The sequence below is a fragment of the Hyalella azteca genome, unplaced genomic scaffold, assembly GCF_000764305.2.
Source record: "Hyalella azteca isolate HAZT.00-mixed unplaced genomic scaffold, Hazt_2.0.2 contig7119, whole genome shotgun sequence".
NCBI lineage: Eukaryota > Metazoa > Arthropoda > Malacostraca > Amphipoda > Hyalellidae > Hyalella > Hyalella azteca.
This window is the reverse complement of record NW_025937251.1, coordinates 102-24,156: the sequence shown is the minus strand read 5'-3', so window position 1 is coordinate 24,156 and position 24,055 is coordinate 102. Positions and strand designations below refer to the sequence as shown.

At 38.3% G+C, this 24,055-nt stretch overlaps 1 protein-coding gene across 1 annotated transcript; it reads right to left on the bottom strand.

Annotated features, from left to right (window-relative positions):
- Nucleotides 1-467: 467 nt before the first annotated feature.
- LOC108673461 (sodium/potassium-transporting ATPase subunit beta) lies at nt 468-23,420 on the bottom strand. The gene is made up of 6 exons (XM_018161300.2): nt 23,271-23,420; nt 9,733-9,879; nt 8,981-9,100; nt 8,023-8,201; nt 7,260-7,379; nt 468-6,313 (listed from the first exon to the last, which is right to left on the bottom strand). Exons 1-6 carry the CDS (start codon nt 23,377-23,379, stop codon nt 6,047-6,049), a joined length of 942 nt encoding a protein of 313 aa, XP_018016789.1. The 5' UTR covers nt 23,380-23,420; the 3' UTR covers nt 468-6,046.
- Nucleotides 23,421-24,055: the final 635 nt, after the last annotated feature.

Sequence of the window (24,055 nt, the reverse complement as noted above, 5' to 3'; positions counted from 1 at the left end):
TGAACAGTATCTTATGTTTGATAATGCTGGTATCCATCGTACTTTGCTGGTCTACTTGTACTATAGGACTCAAAAATGAACTTCAGGAAAAAAAGTCTGTTTAGCCACTTTGTCTATTAGACTAGCCTGCATGGTTAACGTTGAACTCTTCGCATGACTAAAAGAATTGCATTTGTATTTACGAAGCAGCCGTTAGGGTAATATATTCGCTGAAGTACGCAAGAACTGTTAGGAATGTTTACAGGAAGAAGTGTGCGAAAGACTGAACCAACGGTGCTCATTTTTGAACAGATAAAGTGAACACTGAACATGGTGAATAGTAATGTACGAATGAGTTTGAGTCTTACTAGAGAGCATCATAATTTCAACAAACTGAATAAACAAAATGAACGTTTAGATTCTTAAAATACTCTATCTTAACAAAACAAATCAGTAATAAAATATAAACTAGGAAAATAAAAAACAAGTGAGAGACAGATTTCTTCGAAATAAATTGCACAATTACACAGTCTTCAATACACTTGCAAGCTTGGAAAGCCAAAATGATCATGCGACACGAGTAGTAGTTCCACGTGTCAGTCGCTATATATTATTGTAACAACACATTTGTTCTTCAACACGGATGGGTACAAACTGGAAAATGAACATGCACGCATAAAAACTATAGTCCACCTGAACCCTGATGGATGCTTCCTTCTAATTTATTTTCAATTGAATCTTGCTTCGGTTAAAGTTTCCACACGAGGTCTCAATTCAAAGAGCCATGGCCAATCACACTGCAAGGCTTTCATGATTGACCCTCAAAAAGAGTTATTCCAGTCGAATCTAGAGTGACCGCTCGCAAGGAACCTGCGTCTCCTATGTAGGACCTCTGACTAGCACTCGCTTTACATCTTGTTGCGTATTAATTAATTTTTTACCTCAACGAGACTGTTGTCTGCTCTTGTAAAGTCCTCGTTTCTGCCAAGTTTCTGTCGTCGCATCACGCGCGGGTTTTCATCTCTGAAGCCGACTTTCCTACTCCAAGATGGAGCAATGCTCAGTAGATTCCAGGAGTTGGACGACTCGGATTTTTAAGTAGCAAATATGAGCAACAGATTTCACACTTAGAACAGAAACGAGTGAGCTTGAGAACAAATCATAAGCTCATTGTATTCTTGAAATGAACACAAGAGCAAACAACAGCCGCGAGAGGTCTTCACGCACGAAAAGTATTATGTCAGCGAAGGAAAATAGTACAGAAACTTGAAAGAACCTCCACTGATAGGGCAATCGCAATATTTTAACGGCAGTGAAATCATTATAACAGGCACTCGCACGAGTCGCGTGGTCGTACTTGAGAAATAATAAAAGAGCTGGTGAACATGATCGCACCAACTTCATGCAGCTAACGCACCGTGAGCTAACGAAATAATGTAGACATCCGCATTTTCATGTCACTAAAGGCGGTAAATGTATTTTCTTTTGGAGACACAACGATTTGTACGCGAAGGGAGCAACACTGAAGTAGAGAACTGTGCACGTAAATTACGTGACTGAGAGTGAGTCTTCGAGGAGATCCCCGTTAGGTCGTCCCCTTAAGGGACTCATCGCCAGACCTTCCCTGGAAGGAGCGGCGGACGGCACTTGGCCTGCAGTCACGCAACTGCTCATGCAAGTGTAGTGTAATCCTTCATCTTTCATACTTTTTTAAACAAAATATTGAACGAAATTTCCACAAACTATTGAATTCGAACTAAAAAGGAGACAACGTTCCATGTAGGTGATCAACTTTCATTTAATGGAATACCTCTATTAAACAATTTATAACCTGGAATTTTCGCAACAATGCATCAATAAGTTTAGTTAACCATATACGTCGATGGCATTCAATGCCCTCGGAGAGATACACAAAATTCTGGAATCTCTCTCCAAGTCATAAGACTCAACTTGAACAAATATGAATTACTTACAACACTTGTACAAGCAGTGGCTGTACGTCAGAGTCAAGGCAACTTTAATCATCATCATCATTCATCATCATCAAATTCGTTCTCTGCTATCAGGAGAAAACGCAACAAAGTCACTGGAATTTAGGTACGGAAACAGCAGCTCGCTTTCTCGGTCACGACAGCGAGAACCACGTCTCTGAGAGTCGACATTTCAAGCATTAATGAGGCATGCCGAGAGTACCACAACCCGAAGCCTAATGAACTGGCACGGTTTTGAGGTGGGCTTTTCACAAGCTTCAGCACAGTCTTTTGAAAGCATGTCAAAAATCAAGGTAATCAAGGAATGAGTACATATTTGGATCCAGTATAGGAGCGAAAATTCGAAGCTGTCGTAGATAAAACATAATGTCGACCGCCCAAAACCGACAGGAGCTGTCGAGCAGCAAGATCGAGAGCTCCCATCGTGGGTAAAAAAGTAGTTCGCCAGTTATACTAAACTCCTTTCATCGCAATTAAAAGCGACACGCAACTCCTGAATGCAGAGAAATTGTCGGGACGCATGAGGCTAAGTCGGCGATCTTTCCAGCACTGCTGAAAATTTTAATTTGTACCTCGAGGACAGTTTCCCGATGCGAATTCAGTTGAGAAAGAAATCTCTGCAAAGTACGCAAGAAATCTCTTAAGGTTCACGACTGCGAATTCAGTCGATGGAGAGAGAAGTCTCTCCTAAATACGCGAAAAAGAGTTCTTGAGGTTCAAGACTAGCCAGACGCATTCCTCTTTTATCGGACACACGAATAGAAAAGGTGAGTACTCGCCAGGAACGGTAACACCTGTTATTTTCGTGCTCCCGAAGTTACTCGAATGAACGTTCCAATAATCCTGTCGAGCCAAATCGGCGGTTTTAGTAACCTCCCAGGGCTGTGATCGACGAGGAGTAAGAGAACATTACAACCCGAGTAGAATTACCTTAATCCTAAACTTAAAGATAAATATTTTTTGAATTTTATGTTACTGTTTTGGAAGTGAAACTCGGCCCCCTGGCGTCACGGCCGCTCGGCAACTCAACTTTAGCATAAGGAAATTCGTGACCAGCGACACGTTAATAATTGTCTTCGTCTGGCCGGCCATCTTCAGGTGGAATTTGAAGAATCCTTTCAACAGAAGCAATATTCAGAGGAAGCATTCATCAAGACATGTGGTAAACAGTAACAAAGAAACTACTACACATGGGAATGAAACATTGCAGGTTAAAAATGAGTCATTAAAGCGAAATATTAACTCCTGTACATTAAAACCAAAAATTCACGTTTGAAGAGATTAACTCGCTATTTAGTCATCACTTAGTGAAGAATGGTTTTAGGGAATTATCAGCTACTAAATTCATTTTAGATCATTAGTTAAATAAATGAATTCAAATAAATACACACATCGAGCTGGAATGAGCCCAGGAATGAAGGTCGAGGTAAAGAAGACTGTGCAATAGGCCACACTTGCGCTGAGTTCAGAAACTCTACCGTACGAATGTGAAGAAGTTTCAGCAGCACTTCATGGAAAATATTCGAGAAATGGCCTCTCGGAACCAGTATTTCGGGAATGCCTCAAGCTTGCAAGGAATGAGGTTGCATGGAATATGAAGACTGTTACAGAAAGATCGAAGTGATGAGAAACACATCAATGAAGTGATAATTTCAAGAGTAGCGTCTTATATTTTACATCCAACCGCCCGCAACAAGCGTTCTACTGAGGCTCAGCAAGAGATCAGACATAAACTGTACAAGCCGAGCATCTAGCATCTAGGCCTGAAGATGCTACAACTTCACACGCGATTGACATGTCACTAACACTCCATTCAAAACAACACTCTGGTCTTTCTGATTGATACAGGGCAGCAAGAACAATTCTATGGGTTAAGAAGAGGCATCTAATGAGCCAGTTGAATCAAGCAAAGCTGTCGTACCTCTCAAACATTTCTAAATACTAAATTTCTTATATGAAAGTGTTCAGAGCTCCTTTTATTTAGTGCTTTGATGTACTTAGTTCAATTACATTAGATGCTCTTAGTGCAAGTCCGATCTAAAATAGAGAATACCGTACTTATGTAATAAATGTTCTATACTAAAAACCAGATGCTCAAATCGAGGAACCATCAGTAAAAACCATCCAGAGTTCCGAAGACGAGTAGAAGACGAGAGGTTAGCAAATAAGTGAGTAGAATTACCGAGCACTTTTCTCATGAAAATTTCAGGCACTCTTTCAATCCAAGTTTGGAAGAGGAGTTGAATGAACGCGCTGAAAAAGGAAGAATAATCATTACCGAATGCTGAATAGAGGAGAAATACGGCCAGAATCATATCATATCATATCAATGAAAACACCCAAATGTTCTTAGATAGGTAATTAAACGTTAAACAAAAAGGATGCTTTATGCATCTTAGTCCACGGACCGAAACACGACATGCTAACACCTAAACGGGTTGAATCTTCATAAAATGAAGCGAGTCTCCCAGAAAGTGGAGGACTTGCAGCAAATTATGCTCGCTGTAAACAGACATGGTAGCTACTCAAAATGTTGGGCCTAACTAGCAGGCGAGTACTCTAGGTAACAGAAAGCTCAACCGTTCCAAGACAACCAAAATAACACGAGTCAATAACATTAAGTTCCGTCAAAATGAAGAATTTACAATGAATGTAGTACAGAGGACAACAAAATTTTTCAACTCAAAACCAAGACGACATCCCTTTTAAGAAAATATAGAATAGACCGGAAACAAAGCTGAAATGCTTCGTCTAAATTGATACTTCGATAAGGTCTCTTATAAGCAACTTACAATTGGATCTTATTTGTACACTTAATCAGAAAATAAAATTTCTCCATAGAAGCTTCATATAGGGTAGATTTTCTATGTTGTAAACATTGCATTATTCAAACCACTTCATTGCCAAAAAAATAATATTACATCGACATCAGTTGAGTCTATAACAATTATCTATTACTAAGGCTTGCTTAGAACGTACTACAGATGCGCCAAGCAGTGCCGGCTCTTCCATTCTCTTGCGTCAACTTCAAATCATTCGAAAAATAATTAAAAAAAACGAGACCAATATAATTTCCAGCACACGATTCATCAATCCCGAACTGTCATTCATTAAAAAATTTTACGTAAGAAATGTGGAACGATAAATTACTCCCACCCTGCCATGACCATTTCATTGTCTTTCTATGCGCTGGAGAAATTTACAACACGACGGGAATGATGAACAATTAAAATGGTTACTAAACCAGCGGGCCGTCATTAAATGGGGAGCAAAAAAAGAGGTGTTAAAAGAATGAAAGAGTCGTCAAAATGATGCGTTGCCTTACAACGCTGCAAGGTGCAACTGATGACGCTCACATCTTATTCTCATGGAATTAAAATAAATTCAGTATAGGTAGTTAATCCTCGCTCGCTAACATCGTAGTAAATCAGAGCATGGTTTAGTTGAATTGCTTGAAAGAATTTACATTCTTGATAGCACCTTATCGAATGACCTGTGTTACCATTATCAACAAAACAAATTGAATCTAATGGAAATAAGCGACAGGTCATTCAATGTAAGCTTCAACCAGACCAGCTCTTGTTTGCCAAGAACATCATTCATTTCATTCAGACCTTAGCCTGCAATACATTACCGTCGTAGCACAACAATATATTCTCTCTGCTGTGACATGTCTTAAGAAGCTACTCGAGTGCAGTTAACTTCACAAAAATGGAGTCCAAGTCCCTGGCAACAAGAATGCAATGATCCAAAAAGTAATTTCCGCCCAGGCATCTCACAGGCCAGGCATCAGCAATTTCGCTTGAAAGTTTATTATTTCACTACATTTCTTATTCATGAGGCAAGCTGGATCTCAAGCTTCCGATGTTAAATTAGCATGAGTTAAATGTCGGCACTTGAATCGGACCCGGCTACAGGACAAGAGTTTAGTTTTGGAGGCCCGCTTGAAGGTCCATTATTATTCCCATTACATTTATTATACAAAAGCCAAGGTGGATATCAAGCTTTCGATGTTAGATAAGCCTTCGTAAGATGCCGGCGCTTGGATCGATTGCAGCTACAGGACAACAGCAAGTTTAGTCTTTGAGGATCTCGAAGTGAACAAGACCGAGCCTGTTTTTGGAGTCATGGACAATGTTCTTAGCCCAGGCCTTGCACTCGACGTTGATGAGGACGTAAGGCTGTAGGCGGGTAAACTCCAAGGCAACGATGGGGGAGAGGTAGCCGGGGGTGTTGCGATAGGGGAAGTAGTAAGAGGGGAACCCGCGCCAAGGAGAGTACCTGATGGGTCCAACGTACTCCTGGTCGGCAGGGTTCTCGCCCTCACAGGACATCCAGATCATCTGGACAACAGATTAGCGTTACATTTACATCTTTTTGACTTGCTATCACTCCTAAAAGTACCGTAGTCACTTCTTTGTTTCAAAAACCAATAGGTTAATTTTTCTCTTTTATCACACTAAATTCGCCGGGCTTGTTGCACTTTGCTACCTACTAACGAACCATTTAGATAGAATAATTTCCAGAACTCAAGCCAGAGAAACTATTATCTTTGTGTGCAAGTCTCTGGCGTCTCAAATTCCATTGAACAATCATGAATATATCTTCTTAGAAGTTAGAAGAGTTAGAAATTTTTAATCTTTAATTTCTATCAAGTTTTATCAAAACCCGACCCGAATGTTCTAGTAGTGCCGTTTTCTAATAAGTCATCGAGAAAAGAACCTTTGAAAGAATATGAAAAATACAGTGAAACTGAATGAAAAAATCAGTGAGCTTCTTAATGAGCAACTCTGAGATTTACGATCAATTTGATTACGAACTAATTTTACTTTGAGTTTATAATAAACATTTTGCCACCATGAACTCATCCTTGAACTGTTCGTGGGGCTGCTGTCGGAAATTGAAATACCATATTCTTGCCAAGCTTAATAATGAACGACTAATTAACTGAGTAGGGGAAGACATTACATTCATAATTACGTTATACTACAAATGAATATATAGGGAAAATATTTACAACAAAAATAATCAGTCATCGAGTATTTCTGAGCTTGAAATGAAATATTAAATCACTGAGACCAATTTTAATGTTAACACAATAGGAAGAATGCAATTCACATGTTCTTATAATACCCAAACAGTTTCGTTACCGTGAGTAATGAAAGGGATACAGTCGTAATTTATAGACATATAATAATAATTATAACATCTATGGAATGAATTTTACAGAGGCATGTTGAACTAGGTAAGAAATTTAAAATGTTTTGGAAGCATTGAAACACAACTTACCTTGGGGATTTTGCCACCCTTAGCTGCCTGCTCAGCGGCGATGTGATCCTTGAGGTCCTGAGGCATATCATCGGGGAGCTCATCCAGCGAGGTGTACACGTCAGGCTCCCAGCCGAACATCTGCAATGATATGACTATTGAGCACCAACACCAAGCAATGTCTTCATTTCATGCTGTCAACAGAACATCTGAAATGATAGAAATTTCCTAGCTACAAGCATCAACACCAAGCAATATGTTCACTTCATGCTGTCAACAGAAAATCTGAAATTATAGAAATTTCCTAGTTACAAGCATCAACACCAAGATATGTCTTCACTTCACGCTGTCAACCGTACGTTCTAAATGATAGAAATTTCCTAGCTACAAGCATCAATACCAAGCAATGTGTTCACTTCATGCTGTCAGCCGAACAACCGAAATGGTAGAAATTTCTTATTTAAAATACTTACTGATGCTGGATATCCTATCAATATTGTAGAGACCCACCGATTTGTACAACGGTATACAATTGTTTTTCTTACTAATTTACGCACATCAGCAATTTTTCACTAAAAAGATCTATTATTCACTGCACTCGCGTCAACTAGACAAGGCTTTTAGAACTTCCAAAGCAAAAATTGCCGAGCTATACGTATTCACGCAGCAGTAAAGGTAGCATACCAAAGCTCTCAGTCATGTAGCATATTCTCATATCAACAAAGATAGTACCTATATATTTGCGAGTCAACAGATGTTCGTATGAATTAGTACAACGATTAACCTTGTTGAGCTTGATGATAACGCAGGGAGAGTCGAGCTTGTATCCCCAGCTCTCGGCCTTGTGGCAGTTGCCCGTAAGCCAAGTGTCCTGGAACTTGCAGACCTGGTCCTTCTCGGGCAGGTTCTCCTCACTGCACTCGACCAGGTGCTGGCCTGACACGTCCTGGGTGCCCTCGTATGCTGTTGAGAATATCATTCATTAATTCTTATTGTAAATGACACAGGAGCTGCCACTCAGCAGATGATACTGCAATTGAGTAGCCGTTCAACAGAAACCGTATAATACAGGTCAGAACTACAATAAGCAGGGGTCGATTACAACATAATTACAACTATGCTGCTTTGATATTGCTAGAAACTAAGAAGTTTAATTTTTGTTTCGAAATATATTGTTAATATTGACCGATGTGGACATAAATGCTGTGACGACGTAAGTGACATTGACCTAACTGAAGTATAATCGTAACCACAGGTAAATAGTATCAAAATTATATAAATTTGACACACACCAAAAATCTTACTAATAGTGGAATTGTATATAAATTTCGAGAGTAATTTTAATACCATAAAATATCAGATGTATTAAAGCTTGTACCCTACTGATGAGATGTATATATATATATATATAACTGGTTACCAGGCCTTGTGTAGGGAACCGCATTGATGATATATATAACTGGTTACCAGGCCTTGTGTAGGGAACCGCATTGATGACAGCCATCTTTGTGTAGAAAAAGGTCAAGGCCAAATAATTTCATGAGAATGAACAATTTATGGACTCAGGGAGAAATTTTAAGAAAACAGCTCATAAATAATGAGCAATTATGAGTATTATTAAAATATGTTCTCTGCAGATAACTCATAACCAGGCCTTTAAATAGGAACAGCTTTGATGACCGCTTATGTAGGTATTATTTGACAAAATTACAATTTAAAATTATATCCTGAGAATAACGAACGTTTGATGAACTCGTTGAGGGATTCAATCCAATGCTTGACGTCCTCAGGGTCGCTGCTCTTGTACCAGATGAGGGTCGACTCAACGTTGTCGCTCCGGGGCAGAGGGCGGAACCCGAGCGCTGTTAACAAAAATATAACTCAGTACTCACTGCAGTGAGTGACAGAGAGCGCATTTTCTCGTCGACGAAAACGTGAAGCACGGACGGACAGACAGGCGAACAGATAGACGGACAGATGGACGGACGGACGGACATGGCGAGCACAATAGTGCATTTTTTTCATAAATGAGAAAATGCGCTAAAAACTTTTCATCAATAATAACGCGTCATATGTTTACGTGATAATAGTAAGGAAAATAGAAGGATTACGTAATAAATAATTCCATCAATTATAACATTGGTTGGGTTGAAGGCAAAACGAAAATGGATCAGGTTATAGCAAAATAAAGATGGATTAGGTTAAGACAATAAATTCTGAGAAAATGGCTATACGGACCCGAATTTTCAGAATATTGGATCATGAAAGGCTGGGAGTGAAGGCAGAGAATTGGAGATGATTTTGATGAATGGATAGAGGTCATGGGCAAGCTGGAATTTGGACGTCATAATGAAATACAAAGAATGAAAGCAGATGATGTTAGAGTATCATAATGAACAGATCTGGATTGGAGTTCACGATTCATAATGAAGGGACATGGTTGAAGATGCATTTGGATTATAATTGTAATGACGGGGTTAGGTTGCAGACCTACCAGGGTGAGCGAGAATGCTGCTGCCGTCCCCTGGTGTGTAGGTGGGTTGGAAGTTCACGTCGAGCGTCTGGTAGAAGACAGTCATCATGACCGCGAAGAAGCCCGCCAGGAACGAGTAGAAGATCACGTAGAAGGTGCCAATTTTCACTGAAAACAACGTACAGAACAATTAGTATTGACATACCGATATGTTATTTTAGTATATTGTACTTGGAACTTCATGATAATGAGGGTGTATTAGTAAATGACAATTAATATTTAATACTGTATCAGTAATATTTACTATTAATTATACTACCTATATTAGTTATTATACCTACATATTGATCAAAGATAATTAGGGCGGTAATCAGGACCTTCAAGATCGAGCACTGCGCATGAATTATCATCGGTACGGTCACCAGCAGGGAACGGTCAGAGTCATAATCAGTGGCTGTTGGGTCACGATCACCAACAGCCGAAGTACGGCAATGAGCTTGGAGCAACATCATCGATGATGAAGACTACGCCACTATTCAGAAGTACGGTCGTAATAAATTCTACGGTCAGACCGGCCGTGCGACATCAATAAAAGCGCGGGGAATACGGCTATGAAGGCCGAGCGACTGTGAAAGAGGACGCGCGGCTACGGCTGCGATACGGCCGCTGGAAATACGGTCGTTCACGACAGTCGTACTACTCAACTGACCAACGTTTCTGATGAAATTAGGCGATTATGGTGATGTTAACTGAAGGATTTTGAAAATTTTACTGTGTTCGGATATCTTCTATCAACAAATTGTCCGGATTATTCAAAAAATTTAACACCAGAGTCCAGACATACGAACAAGTTACTCCAATAAGAGTATATATATTAGCAGCCATTATTTATTATAGTAATGCTGCAGAATATTTTTATTATATATAACGAGTGTACTATATGTATACAGTGGGGGGGAAATAAATATTCGTACACTTGAAAAATCGTATTTTAATGAAAGCAAGTACACAAACTTAACAGGAAAAGTGATTTAAATTATGTATAGAGACGCATAGTATTCAAAAATACTATCAAAAGAAATTAAATCTCAATGCAACAAAAAACAATGCTAATAATAAGAAAATTGTCAATAAGAAATACTCTCTGGTCTTCAACGAAACCTATATATGTAGTAATATATTAAACAAGTTTACCTCAAAATAACATTTTTCTTCATAATCTTTAGCTGCGTATATATATACTTCTCATAGAGTAACTATAGTTCAAGAAAATGGTGTAGAATGAGGCAGTACTCAGGCGGTATATACCAGTTTACCAGTTCGTGGGTTCAAAAACGGATTCCATGTCGGTTAGGCTTCCTTACCCACAGGCCTTACTACCTACTGTGCTCTGGCTATAGATGTAGCGGTGCAAAACTATTTCCAGGAGTACATTTTTTTTAATTAAGATTAATCGTTAGTTTTAGTGACAAGTAAGAAATGATGCATGAACGATTCTAAGGAGTCAAACGGCTATGAACATCTTTCAATAAAACATGAAAGTGTTTATTAGACTACTTATTAAATTAATTTCATAGTTTAATGAATAAAGTTACTGAACTTCATAAATGCTGCCAGATTTTTCAAATTTTCTATCTACGATTCATTTCAAATATTCATGTGAACACGCATTGAAAGTGCATAACTTAAATAATCGTTTACTCGAGAATGTGTATTTCTATAAGAATTAGTTTTCAGAGAGAGACTACGTCTTGGTGATGACAAAGACTACGTTTTAGGGATGACAAAGATTACGTCTTAGGGATGACAAAGACTACGTCTTAGTGATGACAGACTGAATCTTAGTGATGACAAAGATTACGTCTTAGTGAAGACAAAGATTAAGTCTTGGTGAAGACAAAGACTACGTCTTGGTGAAGCCAAAGACTACGTTTCGGTGAAGACAAAGACTACGTACATTTTAGCGAAGACAAAGACTACGCCTTAGCGATGACAAAAACTACGTCTTAGTGATGCCAAAGACTACGTCTTAGTGATGACAAAGACCACGTCTAAGTGATGACAAAGACTACATCTTAGGGATGACAAAGACTACATCTTAGGGATTACAAAGACTACATCTTAGGGATGACAAAGACTACGTCTTAGGGATGACAAAGACTACGTCTTAGGGATGACAAAGACTACGTCTTAGGGATGACAAAGACCACGTCTAAGTGATGACAAAGACCAATTCTAAGTGATGACAAAGACCACGTCTAAGCGATGACAAAGACCACGTCTAAGTGATGACAAAGACCAAGTCTAAGTGATGACAAAGACCAAGTCTAAGTGATGACAAAGACTACGTCTTAGGGACGACAAAGACTACATCTTAGGGATGACTAAGATCAAGTCTTAGTGATGACAAAGACTGCATCTTGGTGATTACAAAGACTACGTCTTAGTGATGACAAAGACTACATCTTTGTGATGACAAAGACCACGTCTTAGGGATGATAAAGACTGAAACGACAAAACGAGGCTAAGAACATAACTCGCAAGGGGGAAATAGTTCAGAAAGTGGACAATTGAATCAAAAAATGTGTACCTAGTCAGCAAAGCACGACCGATGTATTCGACATGACCTGCAAATGACACCGACCTAAGATGTCGCCATTTCACAACACCTTGAACGAGAGCATGCTTAACAGGGACCGTGCTTCCAAAATAGTGAAGAGGTAGTAACTCAGTCAGCCCATCACGAACGGCTTTTCAAGCTAAACCCACCAATCACAGACGAGAAATGGATGTCCGTTGTCAAAGTTCGAAGGGGGCGATCATGACAATTTGCGTTCGTCTTCACAGAACGACAATGAGATGTTCGAATGTTGGGCAAATATTAGATAATAAAATATTACTTTTTGATACTTTTGTAGGCACTTCGTTCATCGGCACACATAAAGCTCTGAGCACACACTCAGAAAAATAAATGGGTCATATTGTCAAAATAGTGATGCACTTCAAGCATCTAGCACTGACACGTTCTTTTTCCAGTCAAAGCAAGGCCAGGATGGCCTACACATGAGCAAGAAATGCATCGTTGTTCTAAGTCTAAATTTTTCTGAGTGCAATCTGGGACGTGGTGAAGACAGCAGGTCGCTGCCGTGGCTGGCAAGAATCCGAGGCAGCGCTCCATCGATCGCTATCAAGGACGAATAAAACCACGAATAAAGCTTTGAGTAAAAAGTACAAATAAAACCTCGAATGAAACCAGGGATTAAACCTCGAATGAAAGCACGAATTAAACCTCGAAACAAGCGCAAATAAAACCTCGAATGAAAGCACGAATAAAACACAAGTCATGTTAGGGAACGACTTGTGACGAAAGTTTTACAATGGTGGAGATTTTTGCAAAAAGAACGTAGAATTGCAAAATGAAGTGCTGCTGACCGGATGAAATGTACGGGTCACATTGACATTAATCAAACTTATTCACAGCTCTCTCAATGTTCAACATGCTCTAGAAGTAGGGTTAACCCAGACGCCACAATAATCGCTTCACAGAATAATATTGATAAACATTTATATAATTTCTTAGGTGGAAATGAAATGCTTCCTACATATAATCGATCACGGTCTAGTTTACTAAGTAGCTACCACGTTAAGGATTTAATTGCAACGATAATCTTCGGCAAAACAAATTTCAAGAAGGAATCTCTAGTAACCTGGATTCAGTACCATCACAAAAAAGACGATGCAGCGCACAGAAGCATGAACGGCGATGAGATAACGATGCGATAAGGACACACAAGGCTTATCAGAAGCACAAATAAACTCATTTGTCGGGGGCTCTGCACCCTAACTCCGTTGGTCTGAGTCGACAAGTCCTCGTCTAGATCTTAGGTGTAATCTGTGATAAATTACTGTGCAGCACTGAGAAATTGTTTATTCTTGCAATTTTCCGATGACTAACTTATTCTAATAATATTCAAGATTAACTTCATGTAATTATCTCAAACTAAACATCATGCTATTATCTAGAGCTCAACTAAAATGACCACAGATCGTGTGTAATGTATTTACTGGTTGCTCAAACGGTTTTTAAGTCATTGTGACTGTCGCAGATTATTTATACCACCAGCTTGTAATTATCTTGAGCCTAACTAATTACGGTAAGGTACCTAGAACCTAAGCAACTGTAATTGTTTCAACCAAACAAAACAGAAAAGAGCCCGGCCTCGAGAAATAATTACCATCAATGTGAACTTAGCAAGAGAAATATTAATGTCATATGATAAGATAAGGACTTACGCGCCAACTCAAATAAGTGATGAGTGATCATGTGAAATATTTGACTGGTATAACCCAAGACATGATGAGAGCGTGTTGGTGCACGTGACTATGACGTGCCTTCAACTGGGATACGAATGCGAGGTATTACTTTAAATGGGTTATAAATACGAGGAATTATAACAAGATAATGAAGAATTAGAACAAGGAATCAGACACAAAAGATTAAATGATCAGAGCAAGCGGGGCTTAAAACAACAAGTAATAAGGATGATCAATACCTGCAATGACTGGATTTATATACCTACGCCGGCCATAAGGCAGCGTTAATGAAGTAATCAAGTTTTTCCCACTCCATGCAACTGCAACTAATTCAAAATAAAAAATCAGACAATATACGAGTAATCAAAGTCAAGTAATTTTATCTCCGAAAAAGTAGGGCGCATTTTCATGTAAAGCTCGTACGGCAATTTCAAAACGCCAGCCTGGATAAAAGACTTCATTCAATGCAGCGCCTAAAAGACCGATTGATGTCAGTCGATCTTCGCCGCAATTTGATATCCAGGGCGAATAAGCAAGGCCAAGACGTCAGACGTTCAGTAAAATAGCCATCAGAATTAATGCGCACGAGAATTCATTCATAATTCTCATGCCTAATTCATGCACACGCACGTATTGCTCTACAGCATTTCAACAAGAAGGCTTCGAGACACCAAATGCGGTCAAACTTGTAAGTAAGATCAAATGCTTTTTGACTATGTGCAGTCATACTCAAGCTTTCAGTGGATGCTTTCCGTATCAAAATTAGAAAAATATCAATGAAATGTACTACTTACAGAACTTGTAACCCATATCAAATGAAGCATGAGAAATGATAACAGAGATTGTGTAATCTTCGGCAGTGTATTCATTCTACTACGGAATAAGATATGACAGAAACTTGTATTGCGTTCTTTAGCATTTTCAAAATGAATTTTCTAGCTAATCGATTCCTAGTCAAAACTTTGAATAATAAACTCATGTTTAAGTGTCGTAAGAAATTAGTAAATCATGTACAAATTAATCCTGATACGAAATGGTTAGGCCTCATGAACATTCGTATGATTTAGTCAGCATGATAGACAAGGCTAGCATTGCACTGGCGGCAGATATGCGCTGCCATGGCGCAAATCTTGTGTAGTGACCAACATGCATAAACGGCAGCACCGCGTTATGTGCGCTCACTTCTGAACCAGCACGGCATGCTGATTATGCGCGACGCATCCTCAACAGCAGTGTATGCTGATTATGCGCCACGCATCTTCAACAGTATAGCATGCTGATTATGCGCGACGCATCCTCAACAGCACAGCATGCTGATTATGCGCGACGCATCCTAAACAGCACAGCATGCTGATTATGCGCGACGCATCCTCAACAGCACGGCATGCTGATTATGCGCCACGCATCTTCAACAGCACAGCATGCTGATTATGCGCGACGCATCCTCAACAGCACAGCATGCTGATTATGCGCGACGCATCCTCAACAGCACAGCATGCTGATTATGCGCGACGCATCCTAAACAGCACAGCATGCTGATTATGCGCGACGCATCCTCAGCAGCAGGGTATGCTGATCATACACGTGCGCCTAATATACAGCATGTGTGCAGACATAAGCGACAGCACGGCATGCTGAGGATGCACGTGCGCATAATCAACGGCATGGGCTCAGACGAATAATCATCAGTCAGCACAGCTGCTTGGCGCAGCATATCGAGCCGAGTCAATTGCACGAAACCAATGAAAACTTATTGTAAGAACATTATCATAGTTTGTTTCTAAGTGCTTTATTTATGTACCTGCCAAAAGACACACGACATAAACATAAGATGAAACTCACGTATAGACTTTTATAATGCTAATGATATAGTGACAGTAATGACGTTTCAGAGACGCAAAATCCGTTCCAATTCCAACGTATAATAAAGTTTTTTTCGTAAAACATTGTCATAATTAAAACTTTTAATCAAAGCTCAAAGTAAGCAAGCAGCATCACAAAATTCAGGCGCACAGTGATATAATTCTTGATAATGTTTATAGACTCCTTAAAATTTGAGGACCATATTAATAGAGAGAAGACCTATCGCTGAAGTCTGGGTCTCGAGATGCGAGGTGAAAGTTTGGCAGTTAAAAGGCTACGGGGCCGCTGTGCTTCTGATATTACACAACCGATAATTGAGAGTCGAGCGTGCATAAAACAGCTCCGTGGGTTTAATATATTTCATGAATATTGCTACAAAATCAAATAGATGAAAATCAAAACTAATGAGCATCACAAGTGATCAAAATGCTTTATAATAATTTGCTGTTTTTGGGCATTGCGACAAAAATTAGCACTCGAATCCTATAGTAAGTAAATCCGAATTCAATGAGAATGCACGCGCAAATTTTTGTGTTCTTCCATCAATTCCTTTGCAAAAATGACATCGCACCCAACAAAACGAGCAACAGTTGCTCCCAAACACGTATATTATAGTTACAAAATTGAAGTTAACTGTGCCTTTATTAGTATGAGCTTTTACCATTCTAAATCTATGACCATCATTATCATGAGCTTTCATTATGACATTTATCATGAGCCTTCACCATGCATCATGAGCCTTCACCCGGTTATATCTATGTCATCCTTTGCATGAGCCATCACCTTGCCTTCAGCATGTCATCGATATCATCAGCCTTCACTATGCCATCGATATCATCAGCCTTCACTATGCCATCGATATCATCAGCCTTCACCATGTCATCGTTATCATCAGCCTTCACTATGCTTCACTATGCCATCGTTATCATCAGCCTTCACTATGCCATCGTTATCATCAGCCTTCACTATGCCATCGTTATCATCAGCCTTCACTATGCCATCGTTATCATCAGCCTTCACTATGCCATCGATATCATCAGCCTTCACTATGCCATCGTTATCATCAGCCTTCACTATGCCATTGATATCATCAGCCTTCACTATACCATCGATATCATCAGCCTTCACAAAGTTGGGTGTGAAGAGCGTGATCGCCAACACCTCCTCTGGCCCAATGAGGTTGGTATGAGGCCAGGGACCACCTTGATCATACCAGCTGCATCTGGTACAATCAGGCGCGTCCGCTCTTCTCCATACAATTACATGTTCAATAATATGCGCTTCTCTCACATTTATTTCACTCGCACTGAATATCTGTCTGAATTACAGAAATGTTTTCATGTTGATACGAGCTATAACGACCTCTGTTACATTGAAAATACAGATTTTATTTGAAATATAGACGTGACGATTATGTTACTGGGCGAAATGTCGTTGATTTCAGTCACATAACATAATTAACGCTGTACGTTACCAACGCTCACAATAACCACGAGATAGAACGTAAATGCATTAGATATATGCACTCCTACCAAGCGCAAAATTCAGATATACGCAAGTGCGGTGACAATATGAATCTTTTTGTATACGGTTAATGTGAGAAACACTTGGAATATACGACTCATTTCCGATCATTACAGGGATGAAATACATAACTCATTTCCGATCGTTACAGGAATGAAATACATAACTCATTTCCGATCATTACAGGAATGAAACAAAGTGACGAGGGCAGGAATATGAGAACAATGCAGCGGGGACCCCGTCAGTGGCAGAGAAAGTCAGGCAACACAGAATGCCAGGGCTGGCGAGCGCTGGCTTAAAGTGATAAAATAAAGAAAAAATATTACGAGCAACGCAAAAAACTATAGACGCCCAAGTTGATTATCTACTAGCAGCTAAATACGATGAAGTTATTTTTTCTAATAATTCCTTGGAATCAAACTCATTGATGAGCTGAATCCAGTCGGAATACTGTAACAAAATTGTTTATTATCAAGTTGAAAGTTCCCGCTAAATAGAGATCAAGATAAAAAAAAAGTATTTATAAATTTTTAAATATAAAGTCTTCTTAATACAGATATGGGAACACAAGCTGCAACTACATGAATTGTATACAATATTACCAGACGTTTTAAAAATGTGTTCAACAACATAAATATTTTAAACCTCGATTTAAACCTGAAAATTTAGGAAGCAATCTTTGACAGAATGGTGTAAGTTGCGAATGCATTCAATGTGATACATTAACTTCCCGTAAAAGGATTTCATGAACTNGTATGTCTGAACTATGATGCAACTATGATTTCGTTGATGTATGTCTGAACTATGATGCAACTATGATTTCGTTGATGTATGTCTGAACTATGATGCAACTATGATTTCGTTGATGTATGTCTGAACTATGATGCAACTATGATTTCGTTGATGTATGTCTGAACTATGATGCAACTATGATTTCGTTGATGTATGTCTGAACTATGATGCAACTATATGGTCATATCGCCGGCTAAAGTATGCAGAGAGGCACCAGCATATACGTGAATAGAATTTAAAATACGTTGGTGCAAGATACGAGGATTATTGCTCCAGTCGTGCATGTTGCAGAGCTTCAAGTAAATATCCCAACAACTAAAAAATATTCGTTTTCGTGCAATCGAATTTAATAAAAAGCCAGAGAATAATTCGTATTAATAAATTTGTTACTGCTGCTTTGGTAAGGCACCCACGAAAAGACATTCGCTGTAGCGGAAAGAACACTGATCATGAAATTTTGATGGAAACTAGAGAGTAATTCACATAAACAATGTTCTTATTGTAGTTTTTTCTTCAATTTGACAAATTAATACTATAACTATACTTGGCTAATAGAAAATAAGAAAATTTGTACCAAGAATTACCGTACTCTTGGATATTTGATAAAACCTTAGTACTTTTGCCTAGCTATAAATACCAGCTCATGAATGTAGTTTACAATACATTTCTGACTACAGAGGATCGAGGATTTTAACTCTTCAGCATTCAACTGGAACGTGACAAATGCAAGTTTAGGGACAATTGATTCCAGAGAACAAATATAATCTTCACTTAATCTCTGAAAACATTAGCACCCTTTTCCAGTCGGTCTCAGTTTCGTTACTATTTCTAGTATTTTATCCCCTAACTTATAGAAGTACCATTCTTGACAAATGATAAGGAATGAATTGACGAATTTATAGCACTTTCTCACATAGGCTGATTTAACGCTCTATCGTGATTGAAGATATGGAATCAGAAAGATCGATTGAAAGAGCAGCAAGGAGCGACGATTGTAAGGATTGGGAAGCAGAAAGATCGATCGGAAGAGCAGAAAGGCTTAGATTCACTACCAATTGGGCAATAATGTTATATTCTTGCCGCGTCCGAGTGCAAGCCGATTGCGAAACCTCTACCGAGTTGGGCTCATGTCAACTGAAACCTTGGCAGCGATGTCGAAAATCCTCTCATCCTAATTTTGAAATGTGTGATATATTAATTTGACCCATCGCCTTTAATTCAATTAACCAAGAACAATTACAGATCGACTGGACGAGTTAGCGGTTTTAGACGTGAAAGCGCAGCGGCTGCATTTAGATATTAACAAATTTACAAAAAATGTGGCATACAATAGTTATTTCTGTGATTCACAATTTATATGCAGTAAGGGCAAAAAAATGTTCTTATTACTGGGAAGTTTTCTCTCACAACAAATTCATCTAGAGATTCTTAAGGAGTACACGATCGAAAGAGTTAACGGCAAAAAGAAGTCAATTCACAAATTGAAATTGAGTGTTTTCACAATTGATGTTCAATCATCAAAAAATAAATACACTCAATTTTGCAATTTTATTACGGCCTGATAAATCGGTAATTATTCTACATGGTTTTCTAATGATAACTTTTGTATAATAATTTTAGGTACGTATGGCATTGGGGCCGGTTACCGTCCTCCTGCCCTTTGGAGCGACAGGACTTCAGCTAGGTACGAATAGCATTGACGTCGGTTACAGTCTCCGAAGAGCGACGTTTCTCATGCGTTTGTATGCACATGTTGTCTCCCGGCGTCACCCGACAGGCGGGATACATGAAAACTTTCTCGCGCCGTCGCTGCAAGTTGCGACAGCGAGTCCTTGACGTGTGCATAGCTGCGCTCGTTGGCCCACAGCCTGGCACATCAAGTGTCGTGCGTCACAGTCCGGCACATCAAGTGTCGTGGCCCACAGTCCGGCACACTAATTATCGTGGCCCACAGCCCGGCACACCAAGCGTTGTCGCAAACACCACGACACACCAAGTACGGGGTAAGCGTTCAGGACCTCGCCATAGCATCAGGACGAACATCACTTAAAGTGTCGCGTATTGGGTCAAGTGAACAAAATCAAAACATAGGCTTTTGAAGACCTTTACCATATAGTAACAGAGTATATGCACCAGGTTTAGGTTCAATAGCTTGTACTCTTATTTCTGGTGCACGAGGGCATGAAATTTTTGGGCAGCTCCAATGAGCCATATGGAAAAACCACTTTGCCAGGAAGAATATACACAGAAGCCAAGCGTGTTCACACCCAACAGCTTTTGCGACAATCATAGCCAAATTTACTTAAATATAAACAAGCCAAAAATTAGAAAAAAGCATTATAATTCTAAATAGCAAATGAATTTGAATTGTATGAATATATACTCATTCCTTCAGGAAACAGTAATGATTGCTTCAGTCATGCAACTTATGAAGCCTCAAGATTCATGATTTTTTAAATGCTGGTGAATAGACATACGTATATCCCATCATGATGAGTGATTTACAAAATTGGTCAATAATCGGTAGGCAAATCATGGGTTGAGTTAGCCACACCAATCTGTCTGCTTTGATTCTTTCCTACAAACTACAAATCATTTTGCTGGTATCATAGTGAATGATGTCATATTGTAGTCATTCAATTTAGCACCTAAATTTGTTCTAACTCAGCAAATGTGTAGGAAATATGCATAAATAATATCATGAATTGGGAGATCATCTAACCCAAGTAAATCTGAGCTAATAATAAGATTTGGACTCAAAGTTGCAGATCACTCAACTTTCAAATATCACTGAATATTACTACCAAAATAAAAGTGCTTATCAACATATGAATAGCATTGTACTTTAGTAATTCTCCAGTGTGTTCCAAAATTGAAGAAAAATACACAGATATAAATTCTTTGTAACATATTTACTTCCTTAAATCTGGCAAGCATCAGCACAGAGACTAAGAAAGGCATTTGCAGATAAGATAACAGGATAACGTACACTGAGATAAATCACAATGATGAACATTAGACACAATTACAACTTGAACTTTTTGTGGATTATTTCATTAACATAATATAATTTTTGAACAATTGACCTCAGTTAGGCAACAATATTGCTGAAAATTTGCATAGAATCATGTTTCTTAACCATGTTTGCCAACATGACATCACAAATTACCTACGATTATGAACTTTAGCAATAATTCCTAAACTAGATGAAAATAAAGATGAATTGTTCGTGTATATTATAAGTGACACATAAATTATCAGTGATAAAATTGATTTTTGGGGCTAAAGTTCTTTTCCCAGAATAAAGTTCACAAACTACTACCACATTCATGGACTGGAAATGAATTGCTGTGAAAAAACATCAATTATAGAGACATATAAATGTTTGTAATGCTTTGTGCACATTCCCAGGAACATAGAGAATCCAATAAAATAACTTCTTTAAACTTTGATATTCAATTATCTGTACAAATCATTCATTTTAAATCACAGCTTGTTTTACATATTCCTAGATATGAATTTTGGTACATGTAGTATTAAAAAACATATTTTAAAAGTTAATGGAGTCATTATTTTCCTTTCATCATATACATGCTTAAAAACATTTAGACCAATGGAATTTAAGTAACAAAAAATTTACTAAACTGTTGAACTAATCAATCTGACAGGCAAATATTCTGATCTGACAGGAAAACATAGTTGCAGACTTGTTAGTTAAAGTACCAGAATATATTAGAAACATTGCAGTCAGTATGGTTAGTAAGCTCATCCAAGAGAAGATGTTCAACAGAAACAGTAACTATGCAACATTTCTATGCAATAACTATGCAGTATTACCATATAATAACTACGCAGTAATGCAACATTACCATGCATTAACAGTATTGCAACACATCAATTCTAATGCAAGATTTCTAGCCCAACAGATAACAATTGTGCAACCTTGCACATTGAGACTGGAATGTCAAGTGAATTTCTCAATAATGTGCTTGTGAAACCATATTTTATGTAGCAAGTAATTTACAAATTGTCTACATTCTTTCATCTAATATTTACATTTCATACAAATATTTGAGAGAAAAACACATCCACTGTGATCCACATACTATTAACAACTTAAGATGGTTTTCTTTTCATTTATGCATGCATAATTTATGCAGATGAATGAGTGCAATAATAAAACTTTTCATTACTATTCTTCATCATTTTAAATAATTTTCATAATTTTGTTCAATATTTAAGTTCCAAATTATTGCCTGAGCCCTGGGCCTGAATTAACAGGATAAAGTTCATCCAAATTTTGAACCCAGACTACAAATTAGAATATAACTACATAAAATATACACCTTTCATAGGACATGATAGGAACATGAAAATACATAAATTATGAATTATTTGAATTTTTACACTAATTCTATTCACAGCACTTGGTTTGAGAGAAGAAATGACTTTAAATAAGGCCAAGAGGTGTAAAATATATCACGTAGCTAGGAAGGTAGCAACAGGCACTGAGGCACACATGTATGATGAATTGATGAATGTATTATGTAGGTAGCCTATGCGATCCATATCAGTATCACAACCTGCAACCACATTGCATTGAAAAGCCTACAACAATCCTTGACCATACGAACTAGCATTTCTAGGTTTTCACACGCGTTGTTTATATTATTATATATTTAATATTATTTACCGGAATCACCGCTGCTAGAGGGTGACCGCACTGACAGGATAAGCGCGAACCGGGGTTACCCGTTCCTATGACCTTCAGGATTGTCATATTGACGTAGGTCGATACAACTAAAATGATTATTTGCAGTCTAACACTTCTAGCTAGTATGAAAATAACTTTTTTATACTGATAATTTACGAATTTTAAGTCTTAAAGAGTGTTAAAATAAACAAGTGCAGATACGGCCAGAAATATTTGATAGATCAAGATCTTCCTGGACGACGAATGTCCAACGTCGTTTACTGAGAAACGAGTCAAACGACCTGCGTACCTACTTATTAGATAAAAAAAATCCAACACCGTATCACCCCCACTAAACCTGCTAAATACTTACACCATGACATTCCAGTACGACCCATCACAGTTCCTGCCTCCTTGTTGTACAAGAAGGTCATAAAAGATTCCTTCTCATGTTCGAAAAATTCTGTGTCCCGCTGCGCCATGCTTGCTCCTTTGGTGAACCAACTGCACTGACGGGTCACGGAAAGACGTTCACCGGCTTACAGTCGATAGTCGCACCCTGAAGCTCACATGCTAGTTATTTGTAGATGCCAGATAGCTCAACAACGACTTTGACAACTCTTTGGGCGAATAATCCAAATTAATAATGTCATCTTCAGCAATATATTCATATGAGATAGAGAATATTCTTAAAAATACATAGATTAAAAATAAATAATGATTCATTATCGGAGGAAAGGTTAACTTAATCAAAGGTCGAGAATTTTATAAAGCGAGTTTATTTCTGGGTGCATTACGACTATGTTCATGATTATTATCCCACTTTTATTTCAGCCAGGTAATTCCTAGATATATAGGTCAAAGTTCTGTCTCTAATCTATTCATCAAGTTGATTTTATTACAATTCTCGCCTATACAATTCGGATTGCAGATAGATGCTGCTAACATACATTATTTCATTTGGTCATGCATAAGATTTTTTTGTTATTATCGGTAAAATGTAAAAAAGTATTGCCTTTTCTATTAACAGTTCAATCGTACAACTTATATAGAAATCCAAATAATTTATATCATTTTATATTTCTCCTGTCCACAAAGAAAAAAATAAAAAAAATCTAGTCGTGTCAGAAGCAACTTTCAGCAGACAACTGAATCGAC

Coding starts and splice junctions, on each gene's coding strand:
- LOC108673461 (XM_018161300.2), bottom strand. CDS start 23,379: ATGGCGCAGCGGGACACAGAATTTTTCGAACATGAGAAGGAATCTTTT. Junction 9,880..23,270: donor TCGTACTGGAATGTCATGGT/GTAAGTATTTAG, acceptor CGTTGTTTTCAG/TGAAAATTGGCACCTTCTAC. Junction 7,380..8,022: donor TTATCATCAAGCTCAACAAG/GTTAATCGTTGT, acceptor ATATCATTGCAG/ATGTTCGGCTGGGAGCCTGA.